The 22,818-nt window shown below is 38.8% G+C and overlaps 1 protein-coding gene across 2 annotated transcripts in view; it reads left to right on the forward strand.

Annotated features, from left to right (window-relative positions):
* The window catches only part of GCS2alpha (glucosidase 2 subunit alpha), an 89,439-nt gene that overhangs the window by 15,629 nt on the left and 50,992 nt on the right, over positions 1 to 22,818 (forward strand). For both annotated transcript variants that reach the window (XM_083111749.1, XM_083111750.1), the window contains exons 3-5: positions 1,089 to 1,325; positions 3,986 to 4,159; positions 21,608 to 21,838. In XM_083111749.1, the coding sequence (XP_082967875.1) occupies positions 1,089 to 1,325; positions 3,986 to 4,159; positions 21,608 to 21,838 (642 nt within the window). The remainder of the gene's footprint in view (positions 1 to 1,088; positions 1,326 to 3,985; positions 4,160 to 21,607; positions 21,839 to 22,818) is intronic.

The raw sequence follows: 22,818 nt of genomic DNA on the forward strand, positions 1-22,818 counted from the left end.
AATTTTAAAATACTACAAGAGTTGTTATAAATAGAGAGGGGGGGGGGGGGTGAAAATTACTATTATTTAATAACACCATCCTTTGACACTTTGTTACTTTATTGATATAGAATTTGTTTGAAAGCCAATTGGCAATTTGGAATAATAACGAGGACAGTATACAAATGATTTAGACTAGCATGTATTATGTGATCCTTGAAAGGCGTTGGCTCCCAGGTTACACTTCGGTCCGCTCCACATATTCTCTGGAAGTTGATGTCCTAGTGCCATCTCTCGGGCAATTTCCATAAGGCTTCATGAACTCTGAATAGGTGACCATGCAGGGTGTTCTTAATATAATGGAAGAGGTCATAGTCACTTTGTGTGAGGTCAGAGGAATAGGGTGGGTGTGGGAGCACAGCGAAGTCCACTGACTGCAGTTCAGTTTGAGTGTGGTCTGTGGCCGTGTATTGTCATGCACACAGCAACACATTCCAAGACCACTTCCCCTTGCATTTTTCAACTCAATATTTGTAGGGATGCACAGTAGAGTTCATTGTTGATGGTTAGTTCCTGTGTCAGCCAGTCCACCATAATTATGCCATGTTATCCCGAAACACTGTTCTCGTGTGTCTTACATCAGACAGTTGCATGTGATAGCACCATGCACATTGACTAAGAGCTAGTGAATATTTGCGGCTTTCTCTCCCTCCTCTGATCACCATCAAAGATGATAGGTTCAAGACGAAGTGACTTACCAAAAATGCCAACAAAATTATATCCTTGATTAGTGGTAACTTTTAAGTTGCAGAGTGAGCATTTTCATTCTCCATAAGAAATACATAGGGGGATATCACACATTTATTAATAATAGAGATCCTGTTTAGAGCACCAACATGAGGAGAAATCCATAACCTAGAACCCTCTATTCTAATTTTCTAATGCTCACTAGTATTTTGACAATAAAAATGAGTTTGCACCTTGTGCAAAACTGTACTGTACCTCATCACCATAAGTTTTGTTTCTGCGTGTCTTGTGTGTCTTAATTTTGTTTTCAACAAGTTTGTCACATGTAAAATTAATTAATTTTTTTTCAATTTTATTTTTAGACGTAATGTTGCACTACAGCCAGGAAAATCAGTGTATGAACTTTCTCTAAATACATTGAAAATAAGCTCATCAAGTGTAGAAATTGAACTTGTGAATACTAAAAAATTTGTGAAGTTCAAGTTCGAGTTATTTGCATTAGCAGATGGAACTTTCCGCATGAAAATAAATGAGTTAGCACCCCTGAAGCCTCGTTACCAAGTGCAGTATGCTCTCGTAGGAGAACCTCTACTCGACAAGTAAGTTTGGTTGTATTGATCAAGTAGTTGTATATATAGCTACAGTTATATGTGTGTTGAACTGTTTATTCTACACATTGTACATTTGTATGTTAAAGTGTCATGCTCTTAACCTTTAGGGGGCGAATGGTCGAAGGCGGGGGCAAAGGTCAAAAGTTTGAAATTTTCTGTATTTACACAAAATTTCCGAACAGTTTTTTATTTTTTTTCAGCCCTGGTATTACATATCCTCAAAGAGTTGTCTTTTATCGTGCTTCCCCTCAAAATTTGGTACATCCAGCATCCATAGGGCTGATGCTAGAAACGGAATTCCAGAAATTGTTCCACATTGTAATATTTTTTTTAGCCAAGAAGTATTAATCTGATTTGAACAAAACTTTGCATGGTTGTAGGGATGTACCACCGCTACATACTACATTTTTTCATTCAGTTTAGTCTAATGGGGAGGGCACAGGGGCCATTTTTTTTTTTTAACTTATTATTGAGAGGCACAATGCTTGTTTTGCCTCCTTGAAAAGGCCTGTCTTTAAGAAAGAAAACAAAACCAATTCCATCTCTCTACAACAATTTGTTCTCAAACCTACGATTTTTTTCATACTTTCTGGCAGGTTTGAAAGACGTGGATTGAAAAGATCCCGTTCACAGAACTTTTCAGGTTGAGAAGCTTTTGTTCGCTAAAGGTTAAATGTGTCCCTATCTGATCAATTGTTGCCAATATTACAAATTGTAACAGAATTCTGGATTGCATTTTAGTGTTTGAATGAGATGAGGTCTAAAACTATCAATAACTCTGGAATGAATATAATGTCTTAACTGAAAGTGAACATTGCAGTATTTGGTAACAAATTGAAAAACATGTCATGATGGTTGTGCAATTAAAGTAACAATCAGTTTACAAGCATTTATTTGGATTTATGTATCTTCATAAGTTAATAATTTTTCAATCTATGAACTAGTCAGTATTATATTTCGCCATCCTTTCATGCATCAGATGTTACAAGTGAGGTTTGGTCAAAAGGGGAAAGGGATATTATAAATACTTATACACTAATTGTTCTGCTTCAATATTCACCAGAATATGTATTTGTTAACAAGCCCTTGTAATCAAAGGGTCCTGAGTTCGATACCCAGTGGAGGCACAAGTGGTTCGGATCCCACTTTAAACTGTAGGTCCAGTCCCGATTAGCCTTACTGTGCATAAAGTGGACTTAAAACACCAAGTCAATCAATCAGTTATATTTGTTAACAAGCTATTTTTTAAGGCCAATACATTGAGTACATTACTATTAATAATTTCTAATATAACTGTGGCTACACACCAGTGATGAAATCAGAAGAAATGATTTTTTTTTTAGGCAGTGTGTCACATTCAATGTATCTCTATGTATGATAGTAGGGATGTGCTGAAGCCGATTACAGATGTATGAAAATCGGCAGAAATTGACATATCGGTATCGGAATCGGCAAAAATCCGATATTTAAACCGGTACAGATTATACTAGAGTTTTACCTTCTAACAAGTTTTATATTATAGTTTTGTAAGATTTATTGAAAATTTGGTTATGATTCGTCATTATTCTAAAGTTTTTGTAATAAAATTATTGCAAACTCTCATTCAGAGGATCAACCTAACTATAAATCGGAAATAAAACAGTACATTGCTGTTGTATTGGAAAATCAAAAATGAGTATTCAAACCTGAAGAAAGTGCTGAGAAATTACTTGGGCATACCTGCTTCATCAGTATTCAGTGATAGTGTTCAGTGTTGCTGAACAGATTTGCGATAAGAGAAGAAGTAGGTTACTTCCTGAAGTGCTTCCAAATCTGGTATTTCTGAAGTTTAATCTGGCAGAACAGGAATTCATTTTGCATTTCAAAGAATTGCTTGTGTACTAATGTTAAATCTCTAGGTTCACATAACCTTTTGTATGTACATTCGCATCTCTTGAGAATATATATATGTATATACCTATGATATGCAATAGAAATGTACATAGCAAATTTATTCTTGTCATGCAGAAAATAAGATCCCATTTCTGTTTAATAATCTTATGTATCGGAATCGGTTAAATATCGGCATCAGTATCTGTTTCAAAAATTATCGGTGAGTACATCGGCATCGGTAAATTTTCAGCTTCGTCACATCCCTATATGATACAAAAATGCATGTTAGGGTTGAAAGATAATTTATTTTTATATTTTTTCCTAGTTTGCTAGATATAAATGTAAGAGAGAGAATTAGTCCGTCAAAAGCAAGTTAGTCCCTAAATATAATTTGATACAAGGGAGTTGGTAAGATTATTGAGGATAAGCAATGTTTGCCAAGTTTAGTTTTGTTGCTTATTGGATGGAACAGCATAAGCAGCAATAATTTTTTTAGTATACCCTTTTGAATTGAAACCATTCATTGACCATTTTAGACAGAGATGTGAAACTTTTATGAGTTTCTAAAATCAACAGGTAAAAAGAATCAACATTTTCCTCACGTATGACATGCTAACACCATTTTGTCAGACATATAAACTAGTGTGAAAATTTTTCGGCTGCATCACAAGCAACATTATATCAGCTCCTTGATAAAAGCTTCTAAGTGTCTTGCTTAACATAAATTTATGTTAATGTTCTACTGGAATATTGTATATATAGACATTGTGTTTTAGGTTAGAAGTTGTGGAAAGGACACCAGAATATGTTACGATCAAGTCTGGAGAAAATAAAGCGGTTCTGCATGCAGCTCCCTTTAGAGTGGATTTGTACTCTGGAGAAGAATTGGTCATAAGTGCAAATGCAAGAGGTCTAATGAATTTTGAGCACATTAGAGAAAAACCTGGCAGGTAAGTTACTTTTTGTATAAGCAGTTGCTACAGATAAATTTTAAAATTATGTGTGTACATATTCTATCCAAAAAGAGAAAGTTTGAGGTAAGAAAGGCCAAGGGATAGGTAGCAAATGAAGGGATACATGCAGTAAGCTTGGTATAGAGTGAGTGACTGAAAATAACACGTCTGTCCAAATCTGTCAATCTAAACTGATTAATTCTTATTCTCGATCGTACTGTTCTTCTTTCTACTCCCTTCCTCTCACTCACTAATCTTGTATAATCTTCCTACTATGACTGGTATAATATGCATTCTATATTGAGATCAGTGTTTGTTATTTCTGTTATCTCTTTCGTATCTGAACTTTTCAATAGAATAGAAAAGTTTAAACGGTATGTATTAGTCAAACTACAATGTTGAAACTATTCTAAAAACTATTATAGTAAAATTAGTTTAATACGAAGTAATTTTGCTTGTGGGTAATATTTGCCCAGTATGCATCTTTACATTATGGCAGAGAGTGCTCATCTTAGTCTCTTTTCCCCTCATCTTTATCAGTTATGTAACAGAATAAAGATGTTCAAACAACAAAATTAGTTTAATCAATGAAAGCAACAAACTACATGCTTTAAAACAATTACAATTTGGACTTGATGAAGTAATTTGGCTTGTGGGTAATATTTATTCAGCAAGCATCCTCACATCCTAGCAGAGAGTTGCACCCTGTTGGGTTAATTATCTGAATACTCCTTCAACCCTATTGACTTAAGGAGTTTAAAATAAATCAGTGCAGTTACACAATCATGGCACATTTATTGAAAAAAGGTATTTGTGTGATGTCAGAGATTTTTGATGCATTTGGTCATGGAAATAGATTTTGATAATTCTGGGAACAGAAGTGTACTCCGGTTTTGAGAGTCAAAAAGCAGTGTTGATGGAGTTTGATGTATTTAACTATATATTATAAGGGTTTAACTTGAATGTTAATGTATTGCCATTAAGATTATGATTCTACTCTGAGATTCAGCGAATGTTATGGGTAGGGTTTTAATCAACCAAGAATTAAAAAGAAACAAAAAAACACTCATTCAAGAAGAGCAACGCTTTACACTGCCACACGCAGACCCTATGCTGTGTGTGGTGTTCCGTGCAGGTAGAGGAGGCTTTTGTAGACTTACGGTTCATGTCAATGATATCAGGTCGATCACATTTAAACAAGACATTTATTCAATAAAGAACATAACCTGTGGCATGGCATGGCCACCACCAAACATGGACATCTTCACTGTTGCACAAAGAACACAAAGATAAATATACAAAAGACTTGGTACTTACAGATCAGCCAATTTCACACAGTACGTTTCATACCTGGGGCCATACACTTTTTCACCACCACAAACTACATCCCGACACGTGGCAATTTATGGGGCACACAAGACAAAAGAATGGATAATTCCTGCTTCCTTGAGGTAATAATGACTTTGGGGAGTGATGTTATTGGGAGGGTTTTAATCAACCAAGAATTAAAAAAAAAAAACACTCATTCAAGAAGAGCAACGCTTTATGCTGCCACACGCAGACCCTATGCTGTGTGTGGTGTTCCGTGCAGGTAGAGGAGGCTTTTGTAGACTTACGGTTCATGTCAATGATATCAGGTCGATCACATTTAAACAACACATTTATTCAATAAAGAACATAACCTGTGGCATGGCATGGCCACCACCAAACATGGACATCTTCACTGTTACACAAAGAACACAAAGATAAATATACAAAAGACTTGGTACTTACAGATCAGCCAATTTCACACAGTACGTTTCATACCTGGGGGCCACACACTTTTTCACCACCACAAACTACATCCCGACACGTGGCTATTTATGGGGCACACAAGACAAAATAATGGATAATTCCTGCTTCCTTGAGGTAATAATGACTTTGGGGAGTGATGGACGCACTTTCCAGGCATTTCTTGGAAGGATTGCTGGATATAACCATGGATGCTCATGGATTCTTCATGGATGTTCCTATGACTCCTTCTTGCCAACCACGTGGTCTCGATTTCCCACTTTGGGTATGGGACACAGATATCGGCACATTGGCGAAAATTGCACTCAGAACCTTAAAAGAGGTCTTGTCCACCATACCCTGTGTGATAACACCCACTCAGGTCCATATTTAGCTTATATGGGCCTTGCATGCCTATTTCCAGTGTAACTCCATTGTTTGCGGCCATTAACGCACTGGTTTTGGCCAGCAACACAACACCTGGCTTGCTCTCAGGCAGCTAACAATCACAAGTGAGCTTGAACGCCAAGCTCAGATCATAACAGGACACCTGACTGCCTCGTGTGTGACGTCCCAGCCTTGGAAGCCTCTCATGGCTAGCTGAGGTCACATGTGGCTTTTCCTTGTCTTTCGAGGTTCCAATTCCTTCCACTAGATGGCAGAGTTATCAGGTGGTTGAAAAATGTAAGGAAAGGTGTTTTTTTTTCACCTTTTCTGGCTTATTTATGCCAGATAATTAAAAACGAGTTTACTTTCATAAATTAGGCATTATTTTACCTATGCACAAATGTTATCTTTTATATTTAATAAAAAATAAGGGATTTAGCAAATATATGATTCGGAGCACATGTTTTTTTTGTATTCAAGATGGCTACTGTCTGCCTGAAAATTGTTACTTTTTAATCTTTGTATTTGTCTGTGTTCTTGTCAGCTCTGGGGTTGCAACTACTAGAAGCATGTTATTTACAGTTAAAAATAAATTATCATTGTTAGCGAGTTTTTGAAAAACATGCTGAAATTCCTACAACTTTTAATCTATCCTGAAAAGTAACCTTGCATCATTGTGTGTTGTCTTAGATTTTACCATTGCCTGGCTTATTTGTCATAAAGCAATATAACTTATAGAAAATTTATGATCCATTTTAATGATTCTGTAGTAGTGGCAATTTTCTCCTGGCTTTGCAACATCTGTAATTAATGCATATAGATAAACTTTTTTAAAACTAGTTTATTACTTTGTAGGTCAGTTGACCTATGTATGTTCATGAGTGTCGCACATATAAACATTTTTTTAGGAAGATATTTTCTATATTTCTCATACGACAAATACAAATTTTACGATTTCTTTGTCATGGTAGCTGTACACTTGATCTCCTGCCAGAACTGAGTCACTTTGCTCGGTGATGCAAGAAAGTTCCGCTAGAAAGTGAAATTGTGATAAACATCCATTTACACATATTTGGAGGAATTATTCCATGTATAACATCCACCATAGTTTCTTTATGGGATAAAATTTTGGAAAACTTGGCATGCTACGGTATTGTGCAAATTAGGTGGGACAAAGAGGTAAACATGTGCTAACATTGAAGTATGAACATTTTATTTTTTCTGTACAGGGAAACTACAGTTACACAAACTTTTTTGTAATGTTTGTATTAATTACAGTTAAATCAAAGTTCAAGACTATGTTATTTTCATTTTAGTAGGAGATATGACCTCCTTTAGCTTTAATAACATTGTTCACTCTTTCACACATGGAATAGATTATTTTACTGCACATGTCCTTCACTTCTGCATCCCTATGCCATATTTTGAGGACTCTCAATCATCTTAACTTTTGTAGAGCAGTCCATTTTGCGTATACAAGCCTTGAGAATGGCCCTCAAATTTTCTATAGGTTTTAAGTCTGGCAAATTACCAGGCCAGTCCAGCACTGTCAGTTTTTATTGGGTGAAGAAACTTTTTCGTGATCTTGGAGGTGTGGGCTGTAGCCAAATCCTGCTGAAACACTCGGTCACCACCAGGAATCAAGTTTTTCAATAATGTGTAGGAAGTTTCCTGGTGGTGACGGAGTGTTTTATCTCTTTGTCCCAACTAATTTGCACAATACTGTATATATTGCATAAATATGGTACATTTTTTTAAAGCCTAAAATGCAAGAATGTTGGATTTTTGTGAGTGTGTCTGTTTTTTAAGCGTAAAAAGGATATTTCATTTTATGCCAAATTTGCATTATTTCACAATTTCCAATGCCTGAAAAATGTGACTCTGGATAGACATTTGAGTGTTACCACAGTCTTGTACATTGGCAAAATTATGATTTTCCAACCCATTTACTGTCATGATTTTGTAACACTGCAGGAAGAAAATAAACGAGAAGTTTTTTCAACGTAAAAGAAGAATGGACTTCATCCATGCAAAAGCAGGCCAGAAAAGAATGAGACAGAGATTCTTTTATGCAAAAAATAAATTTCAATTGAGGTATCATGATGGCTTCTTTAGGCATGCAGATTTATGAAATGAATTGGTTTGTTATAGTGTGCTGCTGCATTTTCTGTTTTTGTAATATACAATGTTTTAGAAGATACATTTGAGGACAATGCAATTCTGTGTGTGTGAAAAAAATGCTAATCATTCTGTGTCAGTGCATGAGATTTTTTCAGTCACCTGCTTTTGCATGGACCTATTTGTATGTATCCATACCATGCACTGAGTAGTACTGCTGAAATGTTGAAAATATTCAGTTTTAGTGTTAGTAACATTTGTTCACTGTTCACCTGTAGTTAAATACATACACAAGACTAAAAGTGTACTTGAAGTAGTACAATTTTTATCTACTCCAAGCAGTAGCGAAGCGTAGTCTTACGAAGGAGGCAAGCTATGTATAACCAACCAAAGGTTGGGTATACATCCCCAATACATACAGGCAGCACTCCACTCCAACCAAAGTACAAGGCCAATTCAATTCAGGTAAAATTAATAGGAATAGACATTCCCAGATATGTTAAGATTAACAGAAATTAGGCCTAATTAGTAAAAGTATGATAAAACATCAAAATATTAAGTAATTAATAAGCCCCAGACCAAAATTCATTGGTTATCAAAAATACAGCCTTTGTGGAAAAAACAGAGTTCAGAGAGCACATGTTGTTTTTCATGCAAATTTCTTATTAATACAGATATTTTCAGGATAACATTTGTGCAAGCACAAATTAACTTGCTTTCCCTGAAAATAACTTCAAGTCACACTTATATGTGCAAACAAACCACAAAAACATCAAAAAATCGATGTTTTTGGACAAAAGACAATCGGTCTCACAGCACCAGAGCCATCTGGTGAGAGTCAGTGGAACTAGCCCTGACTAGACTGCCATCTATTGGGCTTCTCAAGGTACTTGATGAAGGCAAGTAACCCAAGGTGCTGTGGACCAATCAGAGGGCCTCATGGGCGTGGCTACCAGACAATGAGTCTGTGATAGCTTTTAACATGTGAGGAAGCCATCTTGATCTCACTTCTTGCTAACAGTTGGTACAGTTAACATCGCTCCAAGTTTTGGGCCAGAGTAGGCCAGTGGAGAGAGGACAATGGAGTCACCAGCGTGTGAAATAGCCAATAAGGGCTTAGGAATAGTCCTGTAGTGTATAATATGAACGAATTACAGCACTGGAAGTGTCTTAAAGTGCATGGAACCAATATCCATGAAAATTCTGAAATTCTCAAAAGCACATGGTGAGGACAATGAGCCTCCAGGAAGCCATGATGCTTTGTATCCAAAGACATCCATAATTAGTCGGCCCATCCTGTGTGATATAGCTCCCTGAAACAGTTCATTTGCAAGACAATACCCATATGTCTTAAGATACCGCTATATTTTTAGTGTAAATTCACAAAAATCCCCCATTTATAGTTGGAGTGACAAGTGTGCAACAAGGCCCAGGTGTGGTAAGGTGAATGCAGAATATGTAAGTACAGTGTTTTTATTACCCATTTTGTTGGTTCCAATTGTAAAAACAATCTTATAAGTTTGTGCAGTGCTTGTATATAGTTAAATGTATTAGTACCCCGAATATTAAATGTGTCTTTCCAACATCTTGATTTATCAATTCATATTTGGGCGGGTAAGTCCGGGAAGCGTACTTCTCGCTCCGGAATAAACAGGCTGAAAGTCCCTGTGATAAACCAGCAATCATTCCTCGGAATGGATGCTGGTCTACTGGGGACATCCTCCATGTTAATGGTCACTGGAGGACAGCGTAGAGCTGCACGGGGATGGGTGCGTCCAGGTTGCACAGCAGAGTAGTTTCATAGGTTCAATCAAGCCCAAAGTGGGTGAGTAGGTTAGGTTAACCTATCCTATTGTTCGGCAACGTAACCTGGAGGCACGTATCCCTGGACCAGCCGCGTAGACGAAGCCATTCGACTCTCGAATCCATCGTCTGTCTTTATGTCTTTGTCTTTTGTCTCTTGCGCGGATCGCAAGATTATGAGACTCAATACCGGCACTCCCCAAATATGAATACCAGATCAAGGTCGTTGGAACGGCCAGCAGGTCGTGGGTTCCCACCCAACGGTAGTGCAAGTACCAGTAGTAACCCCCAACTTGACCTCATTGTGGCAATGCTCCAGGAGCAAGCGAAAGCCTCTGAAAATGTTAGTCAGAAACTTGAGGCACAGGGTCAGAAACTTGAGGCACAGGGTCAGAAACTTGAGGCGAAAATTGATGTTCAGGGTAGGGAATTTGCCAAGGCATCGGCTGAGGTAAATAAGAAACTTGAAGCCGTAAGGACGGAATTCCAGGCCAGACTGGACTCCATCCACAATGCCACCACGAAGACCTCAGAATTGTTAACTAAACAAGTAGCGACCAACACCAATAGAATTAACCAAATAGAGGTCCAATGTAATGACCTAGAGTTAAGATTAGGTAGGGATTTTACACAAGTGTCAGGCCAGATTTCGCAACTGAGGGAACTCGTTAGCGAAGTGCAAGGCGGTGACAATCAGACCACCACAGCTCAGATTCTAGGGAGGTTGGATGCCCTAGAAAACATATGCAGAGAGCTCACTTGCAGTGACCACATGGTCACGATCGAGAACAGGGTTCTCGAGCAAGTGAGGAAGGAAATGCCGAACTGTCAGGCGGAAGGCCGCAGCTCGCATGTATGCATTTCCGAGGGCCAAGTCACTGAGCAGCGCACCTCCTCACAACAAAGGGTTGGTGAGGAGCAGCTGCCAGCAGAACAAAGGTCTGACGATGCAAGCCTGATGAGGATTCTTGCTTGCCTGGAAGGGATGGAGAGACGAATAACTCAGTCCGCCCTTCCACTTACGTCAGCCACCATGCCCGTCTCACCTGCACGGAATGTGTCAGTCTACCATGCCTTGCACAAAACTAAACGAAGACCTAAGGGTTACGAAAGCTCTGACCAGAGTAGTGGCTATGTGTCTCCCCCTAACAAGTACCACCCACTTGGTAACTCCCCGGAATCCAATTCCGAAAGCTCGGATGCCGAAGTCCGCAGCCAGAGGAAGAGGAAGAATCGGAGGAGGAACAAGAGCAAACCTAGGGTTAGGTTTGCTGATCTCAAACAGCTCCCAACCTTTAACGGGCAGGGGAACAGGCTGGCCTCAGATTTCGTGCAGGAGTTTGAGAGAGATCTCACTCTCCTGGAGGTAGATTTGGCGGATGCCCTCCAAATAATCTCGTTCTGTCTACGGGACGAGGCAGGGCAGTGGTACGAGAGGAACGAACGAAAGTTCAAGTCCTACTCGGATTTCAAAAGGCAGTTCCTCTCATATTTCCAAGGGGATGGGTGGAGAGCTTCTTCCCTTGCGAAGGCTCTCAACGAAAGGTACAACCCATCCCAGCACAGATCAGTGCACAAATATTTCTGGCGCCAAGTCAAAATGATTAGGCTTGCGTTGCCAGAAATCGCCGACAACCAGGTTTTCACCCACGTTGTGCAACAGCTGCCGCGCAGCTTGAAGGACCAGTTAATCCTGGCTCCCTTCGTCTCTCTTCAGGAGGTGGCCAACTCCATACTTCGGTATGAGAGTGTGCAAGTGCCACAATATCCTGAGAGGGAAGTTGCAAGGCCAGCACGACCCAATTACGGGAAAACTACGACTCGCATTAACCGGACCTATGTGAGTCTTGGTCAGGGTGAAGCGAGCGGTTCATCCAAAAAGGAGGACGCTCACATGTGCAAATCTGCGAGGGGCTCCCGGCCTAAGGAGTACCCAAACAGAACCAAGGTAGACCGGAGAAAGGGTGGAACATCCCAGCGTAAGAGTTCCGCCAGCTCACACGGGTCTTCCGAGCATCTCGCTGAGGTGCATCCAAATGTGCACAACCAGGGAAACTAGGTAGGCAACGTCCTGACGTGGGGAAGGGCGATGCCAAACCTAAACCTGTCCCACAATGTTCAGATTCATGCAAGCACACTCCACTGATAAATCAATATCAGGCAGTGGGTGATTCAATGTTGTCACGTCTTGCGCAAAGAAAATTCGGGTATCCTGTCCAAAGAGACAGTGATGGTAATTACCACATCGGACTTTGCATATCTGGACAAACCTCAGCGCAGTTGCTCAGTGCTTTGAGAAGGGAAAAGTGTGTACATAAAAATGTGTTATTAATGGTATCCACAAATGATATGCTCCGAGGGAAGGACACCAACCAGGTGTTCCGGAACCTCCAGGATATCATTTACACCCTAAAGAGGAAAGGTGCTCAGAAGGTCATTGTTCTGACTCCTCCACCAGTTCCCAGGTTAGCCAATGAGAACCGACACAGGTTCTGGGCCATGTATGACTCACTAATTGCAAAAATATTATCCCTTGATGATAATAGCAATGTAAGGGTTCTGGATTCCTCATCGAAATTTGTGCACAAGGGCCAAGAAATGAACATGTCGCTGTTCGAAGAAACCATGGGTTACGGTCAAAACATGAGACCCGACCTGGTTCACTTCAGCCCACGAGGTATGGACGCCATACTCAATGCACTCGATGAGGTAAAATGGTTCACCAAACCAGGTCACACACCCAAGGGTAAACAAATGGAATCTCAACAGAGTGAGATGAATGCCATTCTGCCCTATGAGCAACCCTCGGGAAACTAGCCTGTGCTATTCTCGCTGGGGGTGATGGTGGCCAGGGTGTAACAATTCCTACTCGGTTAGTAAGCATGGAATTTAATAGTGAGGAAACTCATTGATTTATATTTTTGTACAATTTTTACTTCCTCAAAGAATCATAGTAGATAATGGTCCCCAGTTAGGGCCAAACAATTCACTCAGGAACTCCATTATGGAACACTTTCATATTCCTACAGGTGAACAAACCGAATGGGATCAGCAATTGTTCATGGCTGTATCCCGGACGGCCGAAAGGCGAAACAAAGCCAACAATAAGGTAAATGAGTCACAGCAAAACAGAACTGTGATCAAAGTGTATGATTTAGTTTTTCTTAAATCCCATCTCCAAAGCAAAGCTCTAGAGGGACAGACCCACAAATTGTTCCACACCTTCTTCGGTCCATTAGTTTGTAGTGATCAGGTGACAGATAACATATTTAATCTTGTTCATTGTGTTAGCGGTAAGAGCCTACCCAACCAACATGTCAATAACATGAAGTTGTGGAGGTGTAGCTATAAGGTGTATAGTCATTACATTGAGAAGCTCAGACTACTACATCCGGTGTTAGCATCGAGAGTACCTCAAAGAAGTTAATTCAAGCCAAGGGGCCTCTGAATTCAACGAGGACTCAACCTCAATCCCGACGGGGTGCAGCCGTTTCCCTACGACTTGCTTTGTCTGTTGGTAAGACGAGTAACTGCGCACAAATGGCTCCACCCTCGTACCCTTGTGATACTTCCCCATGGAAACTGTTGATGTCTGCTCGTCAGCTCTACGTTTCTTCCTAAACCCGATATCAGTAGGACCTAGGAGAGAAGTACGCGACGGTACGGCTCCTGCGCTATAGTATTAGTCGCATAAGAGGTATTGGTATCCCTCTAGCGCATCCAGGGTAAGACGCACGGATAGGAGTGTACAACAGGTACAAGATGAGGAGAAAAAGCTACACATTTTTCGAACACTAGTATTAATATATGTTAAAGGTCAGAGGTTTTGTGAATGAGGTTCTGTCTGGTCTGTGACATTCACCCATTTGTACATAGGGTAGAAAAATTTATGTCAAGATCGTGTAAGGGATTATTTTATCATTGTATGCAAAAGTCAATTTCAGTGTTGTATACCAGAGTATTTCATTGTTATATACAAAAGATTATTTCATTGTTGAGTATAAAGGTCATTTTCATTGTTGTATACAAAAGTATTACTTCAGTATTATATGCCAAGGCAATTTCATTGTGGTATAAAGGGTAATTTCGTTGTTGTCTACCCAGACCATTTCTTTGTTGGACACAAAAGTGAGTCCAACCATCATATAGAGGTTTATTTCCCTATGAGTACAAATCTATGCTAGATCGCTCACTACCAATCAAGCAAAATATTGCTTAGCAATCATTGGGTATTTGCACTACCGATGGGTTGGGTTCGACCAAACCAGGGTTAGCAGTAATAAAAATATGCGAGCACCCCCAAACATATAGTGTTGTTTATAAGGAACAACCCAAAAACCAACAAGGGTAAGGTCAAAGCCTGCGTGTGAAGTGGGGCCAGTGAGTACATCACTCCAACTCCCCCTCAGTGTCACCACAAAACCCCGGAGCAAACATACAAAAGTGCATGGTGTCATAGGCAGCAGCAGACCCCCAAGCATATTATACCAGGAACTAGAGACAATCTTTTCAGCGTTCCCACAATATGGGGAAGCAGGGAGTGTGTCAGGGGTTCGTAATCGAACAATGACATCCAGAAACGAACCACCATGACAATCCTACAGACTTCACAAAATGAGTGCATTCCACAGATTGTACACAATCCCAATGGACAGCCAGGTCGAAGCATTGTTCCGCCAAGCGAGCAACAAAAACATTTGATGGCCACGCAAAGTGCACAAAGCCAGGCGACAGCTATCTCCACCTAAGGAGATATTGAAGAACAATTGTGAGGTGATCAAATGTGGACAACATACCAAGGTGTATGCTGAACATTTTTTGAAGGTACTGCACCCTCAAGTGAATGAGGGGCAGAGACATTAGATACGTACCTAAAAACTACTAAGCAGTTCGAATACAAAAACTGTATTCAGTGCGGCAATAAGCAGATATAACATGAATGACTAAAATCATTTATTGAAAACTTTTAAGTGTGTTATATTAACCATGTATATACCGTCTAGGAAATCGTTCGATATATCGGACAGAACAATATCTCAAACATAGATCCAAGTGACGGGCAAGAATAATTGCAAATTTATTTTCTTTCATGTATATGTTCTTTTCGGACCAGCATGGTCTTAACAATTCAGTGTGTATATAAATATTTTGTGTATGTATTTGGGTATAGTGTAGTAAAGGGTAAAGAAAAATGATCCGCTTCACGTATCCTTTTTCTTTTCCCGAGGGCCCGGGATATGTATAACCAACCAAAGGTTGGGTATACATCCCCAATACATACAGGCAGCACTCCACTCCAACCAAAGTACAAGGCCAATTCAATTCAGGTAAAATTAATAGGAATAGACATTCCCAGATATGTTAAGATTAACAGAAATTAGGCCTAATTAGTAAAAGTATGATAAAACATCAAAATATTAAGTAATTAATAAGCCCCAGACCAAAATTCATTGGTTATCAAAAATACAGCCTTTGTGGAAAAAACAGAGTTCAGAGAGCACATGTTGTTTTTCATGCAAATTTCTTATTAATACAGATATTTTCAGGATAACATTTGTGCAAGCACAAATTAACTTGCTTTCCCTGAAAATAACTTCAAGTCACACTTATATGTGCAAACAAACCACAAAAACATCAAAAAATCGATGTTTTTGGACAAAAGACAATCGGTCTCACAGCACCAGAGCCATCTGGTGAGAGTCAGTGGAACTAGCCCTGACTAGACTGCCATCTATTGGGCTTCTCAAGGTACTTGATGAAGGCAAGTAACCCAAGGTGCTGTGGACCAATCAGAGGGCCTCATGGGCGTGGCTACCAGACAATGAGTCTGTGATAGCTTTTAACATGTGAGGAAGCCATCTTGATCTCACTTCTTGCTAACAGTTGGTACAGTTAACATCGCTCCAAGTTTTGGGCCAGAGTAGGCCAGTGGAGAGAGGACAATGGAGTCACCAGCGTGTGAAATAGCCAATAAGGGCTTAGGAATAGTCCTGTAGTGTATAATATGAACGAATTACAGCACTGGAAGTGTCTTAAAGTGCATGGAACCAATATCCATGAAAATTCTGAAATTCTCAAAAGCACATGGTGAGGACAATGAGCCTCCAGGAAGCCATGATGCTTTGTATCCAAAGACATCCATAATTAGTCGGCCCATCCTGTGTGATATAGCTCCCTGAAACAGTTCATTTGCAAGACAATACCCATATGTCTTAAGATACCGCTATATTTTTAGTGTAAATTCACAAAAATCCCCCATTTATAGTTGGAGTGACAAGTGTGCAACAAGGCCCAGGTGTGGTAAGGTGAATGCAGAATATGTAAGTACAGTGTTTTTATTACCCATTTTGTTGGTTCCAATTGTAAAAACAATCTTATAAGTTTGTGCAGTGCTTGTATATAGTTAAATGTATTAGTACCCCGAATATTAAATGTGTCTTTCCAACATCTTGATTTATCAATTCATATTTGGGCGGGTAAGTCCGGGAAGCGTACTTCTCGCTCCGGAATAAACAGGCTGAAAGTCCCTGTGATAAACCAGCAATCATTCCTCGGAATGGATGCTGGTCTACTGGGGACATCCTCCATGTTAATGGTCACTGGAGGACAGCGTAGAGCTGCACGGGGATGGGTGCGTCCAGGTTGCACAGCAGAGTAGTTTCATAGGTTCAATCAAGCCCAAAGTGGGTGAGTAGGTTAGGTTAACCTATCCTATTGTTCGGCAACGTAACCTGGAGGCACGTATCCCTGGACCAGCCGCGTAGACGAAGCCATTCGACTCTCGAATCCATCGTCTGTCTTTATGTCTTTGTCTTTTGTCTCTTGCGCGGATCGCAAATGTTTCAGTACAACAAAACATGTAGTACAATGGCACGTCAAGAGGGGGATTAAAGGTTTATAGCCTCATTGGCCCGGTCGCTGGATTTGTCAAAATATCATAATAAAATTACGGTTCTAAAAATAAACCATATGATCCTCAAACGTCACATTTACTTTCGAAATTCCAGGTAACGTTATTCGTATGGTAGTAAACGTCTTACATATGCGAACTTTCCGCATACGACTAAAGGGGTACGTAATTTCTTATTTCTTTATTAGTACTTTTATTTGTTCATTATTTTTTAATGTGGGCAAACGGTGACCAAACGGATTTAGGTAAAATAACTCATTTATTTAATTTACACTGCGTGATTGTAATTTAGGATTTGTGGGCACCCTAAAAATCGCATTCGGAGTCAAACATTAAAATAAAAAGTTAAACACAAACTTTAAAAATTTCATTTCAAACCAAAGAAACACATGCATAGACGATGTACTCACCACAATAAATTCCAAACTCCTTTACATATATAGGAAATTTCCCGCTATCGAACAATTCAACAAATCTTAGGGTCTCAAGGTTCTCAAAACGTGAAGACACTCCCACGCTCTTTCCACAACTGGAAAGCATCCACGCAAGATCACTTTGGAAATCTCTGAAACGACCGAAAGTGATACCAACCTATTTCTTTAATTTTATTCATCATGGGAAGGAAAGATATATCAGTTTGGAGATAGAAATTAAGCGATGGAATCAGAATCATTACAGCAGAAAGAGTATATACATAATATTTAAGTAATAAAGTGAAATACAGAGGCGTGTCCGGGGCCGGGGGAGGGTTGACCCCCCCTTTGGCCCAGTATTCCTATGGAAAGGAAAGTCAAAGGCAGGAAAAGATGACAAAATGAGGAGACTACTACAAAAAATCCTGGGAGCACCACTTGTGTCATAATAATAAAACTTAAAACATGTCCTTGTGTTCATAATATGTACAATGTATACGATTTAATTGTGCTGTGTAAATATCAGTAGAGAGTTCTTTTTAGATAGCTTTATTTTCACCCCAAGTTTTATTCAAAAGCAGTCAATTTATTGAATGTGGTTGTAAAATTTGTGAAACAGCTCACTTGAATTACTGTGTAAATAATTTGGCAGTTGCAAACACTGGTGCGGTCAACACTTTTGACGTAATTTGAGCTGGACCGAGCTGGACACAGGGTGCAGACCAAGGTCCGTCGAATCTTCCCTCCCTCCCTGGGGAAACTCTTCACGGGGGTGCAGACATTTCACTTACTGGAAACACAAACCCCCGCCCTTTACCATCTCGCCCGAACTCCCAATATCCATTTTTTTTTACGCGTTTTACAATTCGCGAAATCTAAAATAAATTGTAATATAAAATTATATATATATATATATGGAATTTAGAACAATGATAATAACTTATTTTAGTTATTTTATGACTAAGAATTATTTTTATATTCGCTATCTTGTTTACGTGTTCATGAAGACAAATATTCTTTACTCGTAGTTTTTGGTGGCAATATATCCTTCTGCTTTCGGTTGAGCTCGGCTATTTTCGGGAATAACGCAAGCTCAGCAAGCAGAACTTTTGGTGTAAGCGTTGTGGACGGGTTCCACTCGAATTTCATGCTTCGCCATGTGACTCCTTTGGGTGCGTTATTTTCCCGCAGAGCAGCCGCAAGCATTGAGGCTGGTGCTTGCTACAGAGCTGCTGAGGGAGTTTGCGGCCGTAATTTTTCGCGAAATCGAGTGCGATGGAAACGAAATAAGGCTAAAACATTAAGTACATTAAATGATATTCGAATAATGCAAGCAGTGCTTGCATTGCTTGTACTATATCTTCGCCTCTGACTCCAAGCATGTTGTTATTCATAGTGTTTCTTTTCTTGGTGTTAGCAGTATAAATACATATTTGGCAACATTGACAATGAATGTTGTGTAGATACTACTTTTGGGTTCTGTGTTCAATTCCTGACCACGCCATGAGCATCCTAATTCGTTTGTTCTCTCGTGTAATTACTATGCATCTCCTCATCTTAAACTGAACAGGTTGAAAAGAAATGTAAAATAACTAAAGTACAGTATAATTGCAATAAATGAAGATTTTAAAAAATATATTATTTATGTTGTATTCGTGGTAAGGTTCTGAACCAGTCATAAACTGAAAGATAGTCTTCTACTTGCAAATCATTTATTGATGTAGTGAGACATTTGTATTTTTGAGGGAAAGTTGGTAAATATGTCACAAAAAATCTAATGTATTTATTATTACATTTACATATTTCCTTATTTGTCAATGTAATCTCCACTGATATTCCATCATGTTAACAGAGCATAAAAGTCTTGGGTATGATGTCTCACTTCACATTCAACCTCATTATGTGCAAAATTTTTGCCACCAAATTGAGTTTTTAGAGGATGGTTTTAGGTGACAAACACTTTTCACGGTAAACAGGAAGCTTTATTTTAATGAAAAACTTCTGTAGGAAGTATTTTTGCTCATAAAAAACTAAAAACATCATAGTGTTCTGTTGTACACTGTTCACTTAATTAGGAAATATCTACAATCCTATACTTCATCTTTAATCTAGATTGTACTGCCATCTGCTGACACCTTTTGTAACTACTAACTACCATTATAAGCTCTCCCAAACTGCTTGTGGCCTGTTTACTGGTTTTCCTCCGTATACTAAATGTGCAACAGTAGTAGCCTTCATTATAAATGAAACTTATTTTTGATATTTTGAATTCCAAGTTCGCATGCAGAAAATTGTGACTACATGGTATGATGCTTATTCTCTTAACTATTTAATAAAGTAATTGTAATTGAAGAGGTAATCCCAGTTTTTAATATTAATTTTGTTTTATTTTATAGTTCCTTCTTTTCCCGGTTTATATATCCATTTGTGTAAGTTGGGAAAATTATAAATCGATTTGAAAGCAGTCTATAAAGCACTTGATAGTCAACTCTTTGGCTGGCTGATATGTATTTTTTATTTGCACCAGATTTTTATTTCATTGCTACAAAATCTGCTGATGTTAACTTCGTTATGTTGTGTGCAACATGTGTATTTATAACTATTGCACAAGCACAATTATGTTCTGAAGTCTTTTCATTTCTTACATTAAGAACACCTGAGATTGAGTCAAAATTTTTGATTAATTGTAATACTGTATAAGGATATTCAGTTCTTGAAACTGCGACCATGCACAGGCATAATGTTTCGAAGCTCGGTCATTGCTAAGAAAAAATACATAAATAGTACTTGGAAGAAATGCAATAATTTGATATCTGCATAACAAAATCAACAAGCAACAAGGTTGTCGCTAGTTTGTAACTGACTGGCCATTCTTTTCATTCAGAAATGTGTATTTGGTGATTAGTTTGTGTAGATAGTTCACTTTTTATTCACAAAATTTTGTATTTTTGAACTAGAGTACTTGATAAATGAAGTAAAACAAAGTAAGGAATGTTTTAATCATGTCTCTATTTATTTTATTTACTCATTTTATGAAACTACAATTACATTTTTTTTTAGAATAACCTTCAGACCATATTTCATTCATTTCTTCAAGACATCTAGCAAGAAGGGAGAGAAGGAACAGCAGCCAATGAGCTTTTGTGTCTCAATCAGCGAGGCCAAGCATTAGTGCATGACGTTACTTGTGCCACCCTCTCCTCTTAACTCAGTTTCGTATTGGACACATTCATCTTACCCATCACCATTAGCTGCAAGGGTTGGATTCTCCATTTTGTTTTCCTTGAATAATTTTAACAGTGCTGCACATTCATGTTGGGAGATGAAGACTATTTTTAAATTTTTAAACTTATTTTTAGCTTGAGAAGGACAGGACTTTCACACTGGCATGCCTTAGCATTACTGTAATTTTTTTTAATGTGTTGTGTGTGTTTTGTGTAGATACACACCCTACTCTTTTAATATGAGTAGAAACCTTTTAAAATCACAGGTATGACATTTTTTTAGATAAGGGGTTTATCTTGATGAGGACAAGGAGGCTTAACTGCTGAAGATCCATAAACTTTAAATCTTACAATATGTACAGTTCATATTTATTTTTACTTTTAAAATATATTGTACAAGTAGGGCACCAGTGCAACCGTAGTCTCATGAGGCTGCAGATTGACTTTGCATGTGATGTCTGTTGCATGAGCACAGATTACTGTTTATCAGATTACAAAAATTTACTCTCACCTCACCACCTTTGCACTGAAATTATCATTTGTCATTTGGTTATGTTTAATATTGACATTCTTTCTGGTTTGTATGACCTATGCTCTGCATCTTAATTCTCTGAAATTGTCAGTACGGATTTTATTTTTATTTAAATGCTGTTTTATCCTTTGGCAGTGCCAAATTTTGATTTGTGAAAGCAAAAATGTATGGTGGTTATGTACTGTTTGGAAACTACCTTTTCTCTGGAACTTTTGAAACTAAACAATCAAATTAGACTCTAATGCCGTAATAAGTTTCTCTAGGAAGAATATTTATTCTCGCTTCCAGGAAAGAAGATAGGGAAGAACCTGCAGCAGGGGAAGAGGAGGGAGCAGAGGAGAATCCAGAGGCTCAGGAAGAAACTGAAGATCCAGGTGCGTGGGAGGAGAACTTCAAGTCCCACCATGATTCAAAGCCAAATGGCCCCACCTCTGTTGGAATGGACTTCTCCTTTGTTGGAGCTGAGCATGCTTATGGTATACCTGAACATGCAGATTCGTTTGCTCTTAAGTCTACAAAGTAAGTTCACTATACAGCCTGCTATTTACAGATGATTAACACACACATTCTCTATAAGCTTGTATTTTTGTATATTTTTATATTTCAACCAGTGTTTGTTCCATAAACATTCTTTTATTTACCACATGTGCTTGTTATGAGCCGCTATAGCTCGGTTGGTAGAGCATCTGGATATTATACTGAAGACCCAGGTTTGAATCCCAGGCAGGTGATCTAGGCCAGGAATTTTTCCAGTCATTTACCTGTTTCTGCAGGGCTCTGAGACCCACCTAGCCTCATATCAATGGCTACCTGGGGGTGTAACCCTTGGGGGTAAAGCTAGCCGGACATTTAGATGTGTTTATACAGTTGGTTATGGGAAGGAGGGCACGCACATCTTGATGCTACTTTTCCACATACTGCCATTCTCTTTTGAGGCACTTTGTTATTGGCTTGTGTATGAAAACCAGTGAATGTGCAACTTCTGTCTTGAATTACACATAATGTACTGAAAGTAATCATGGTGCCCCATGATATTTGTAGTCATATTAAATCAATATTGTTTTCAGATTTTGCAAAAATTCGGATCTAAAGATTTTCTTGCTCACTTCGCTCGCGATTTTATTGTTTTCTCTAATGCATTGTAAATTACCAGATAAAGAAGTTATGACTACTAAGTACTTCAGACTCTTGCTGCTAAACAGTTTTGTCAATTGGAGGAGCAAGGCACGTTTCAGAGACAATTGATTTATTTATTCATTATATGTGTGTGTGTGTGTATATATATACATACATACACATGTATACCCACCAATCCAGTGAAACTACAAACAATGAAATAAAGTGAGGTTTTTCTTTTGTGACCGAACTTTTATCAATGCTTTTGCCCCCCGAGGGTCTGCGCACCCCTATGGTGGGGGCGTTGACAAAACCAACCACTTTGGCCAAGTGCCCACCATTGTTGCTAAAGCTTGCCACAACCTTCTTGATAGGGCCAATGG

Source organism: Lepisma saccharinum, chromosome 25, assembly GCF_977018435.1.
Source record: "Lepisma saccharinum chromosome 25, izLepSacc3.1, whole genome shotgun sequence".
In the NCBI taxonomy this organism is placed as follows: Eukaryota; Metazoa; Arthropoda; class Insecta; order Zygentoma; family Lepismatidae; genus Lepisma; species Lepisma saccharinum.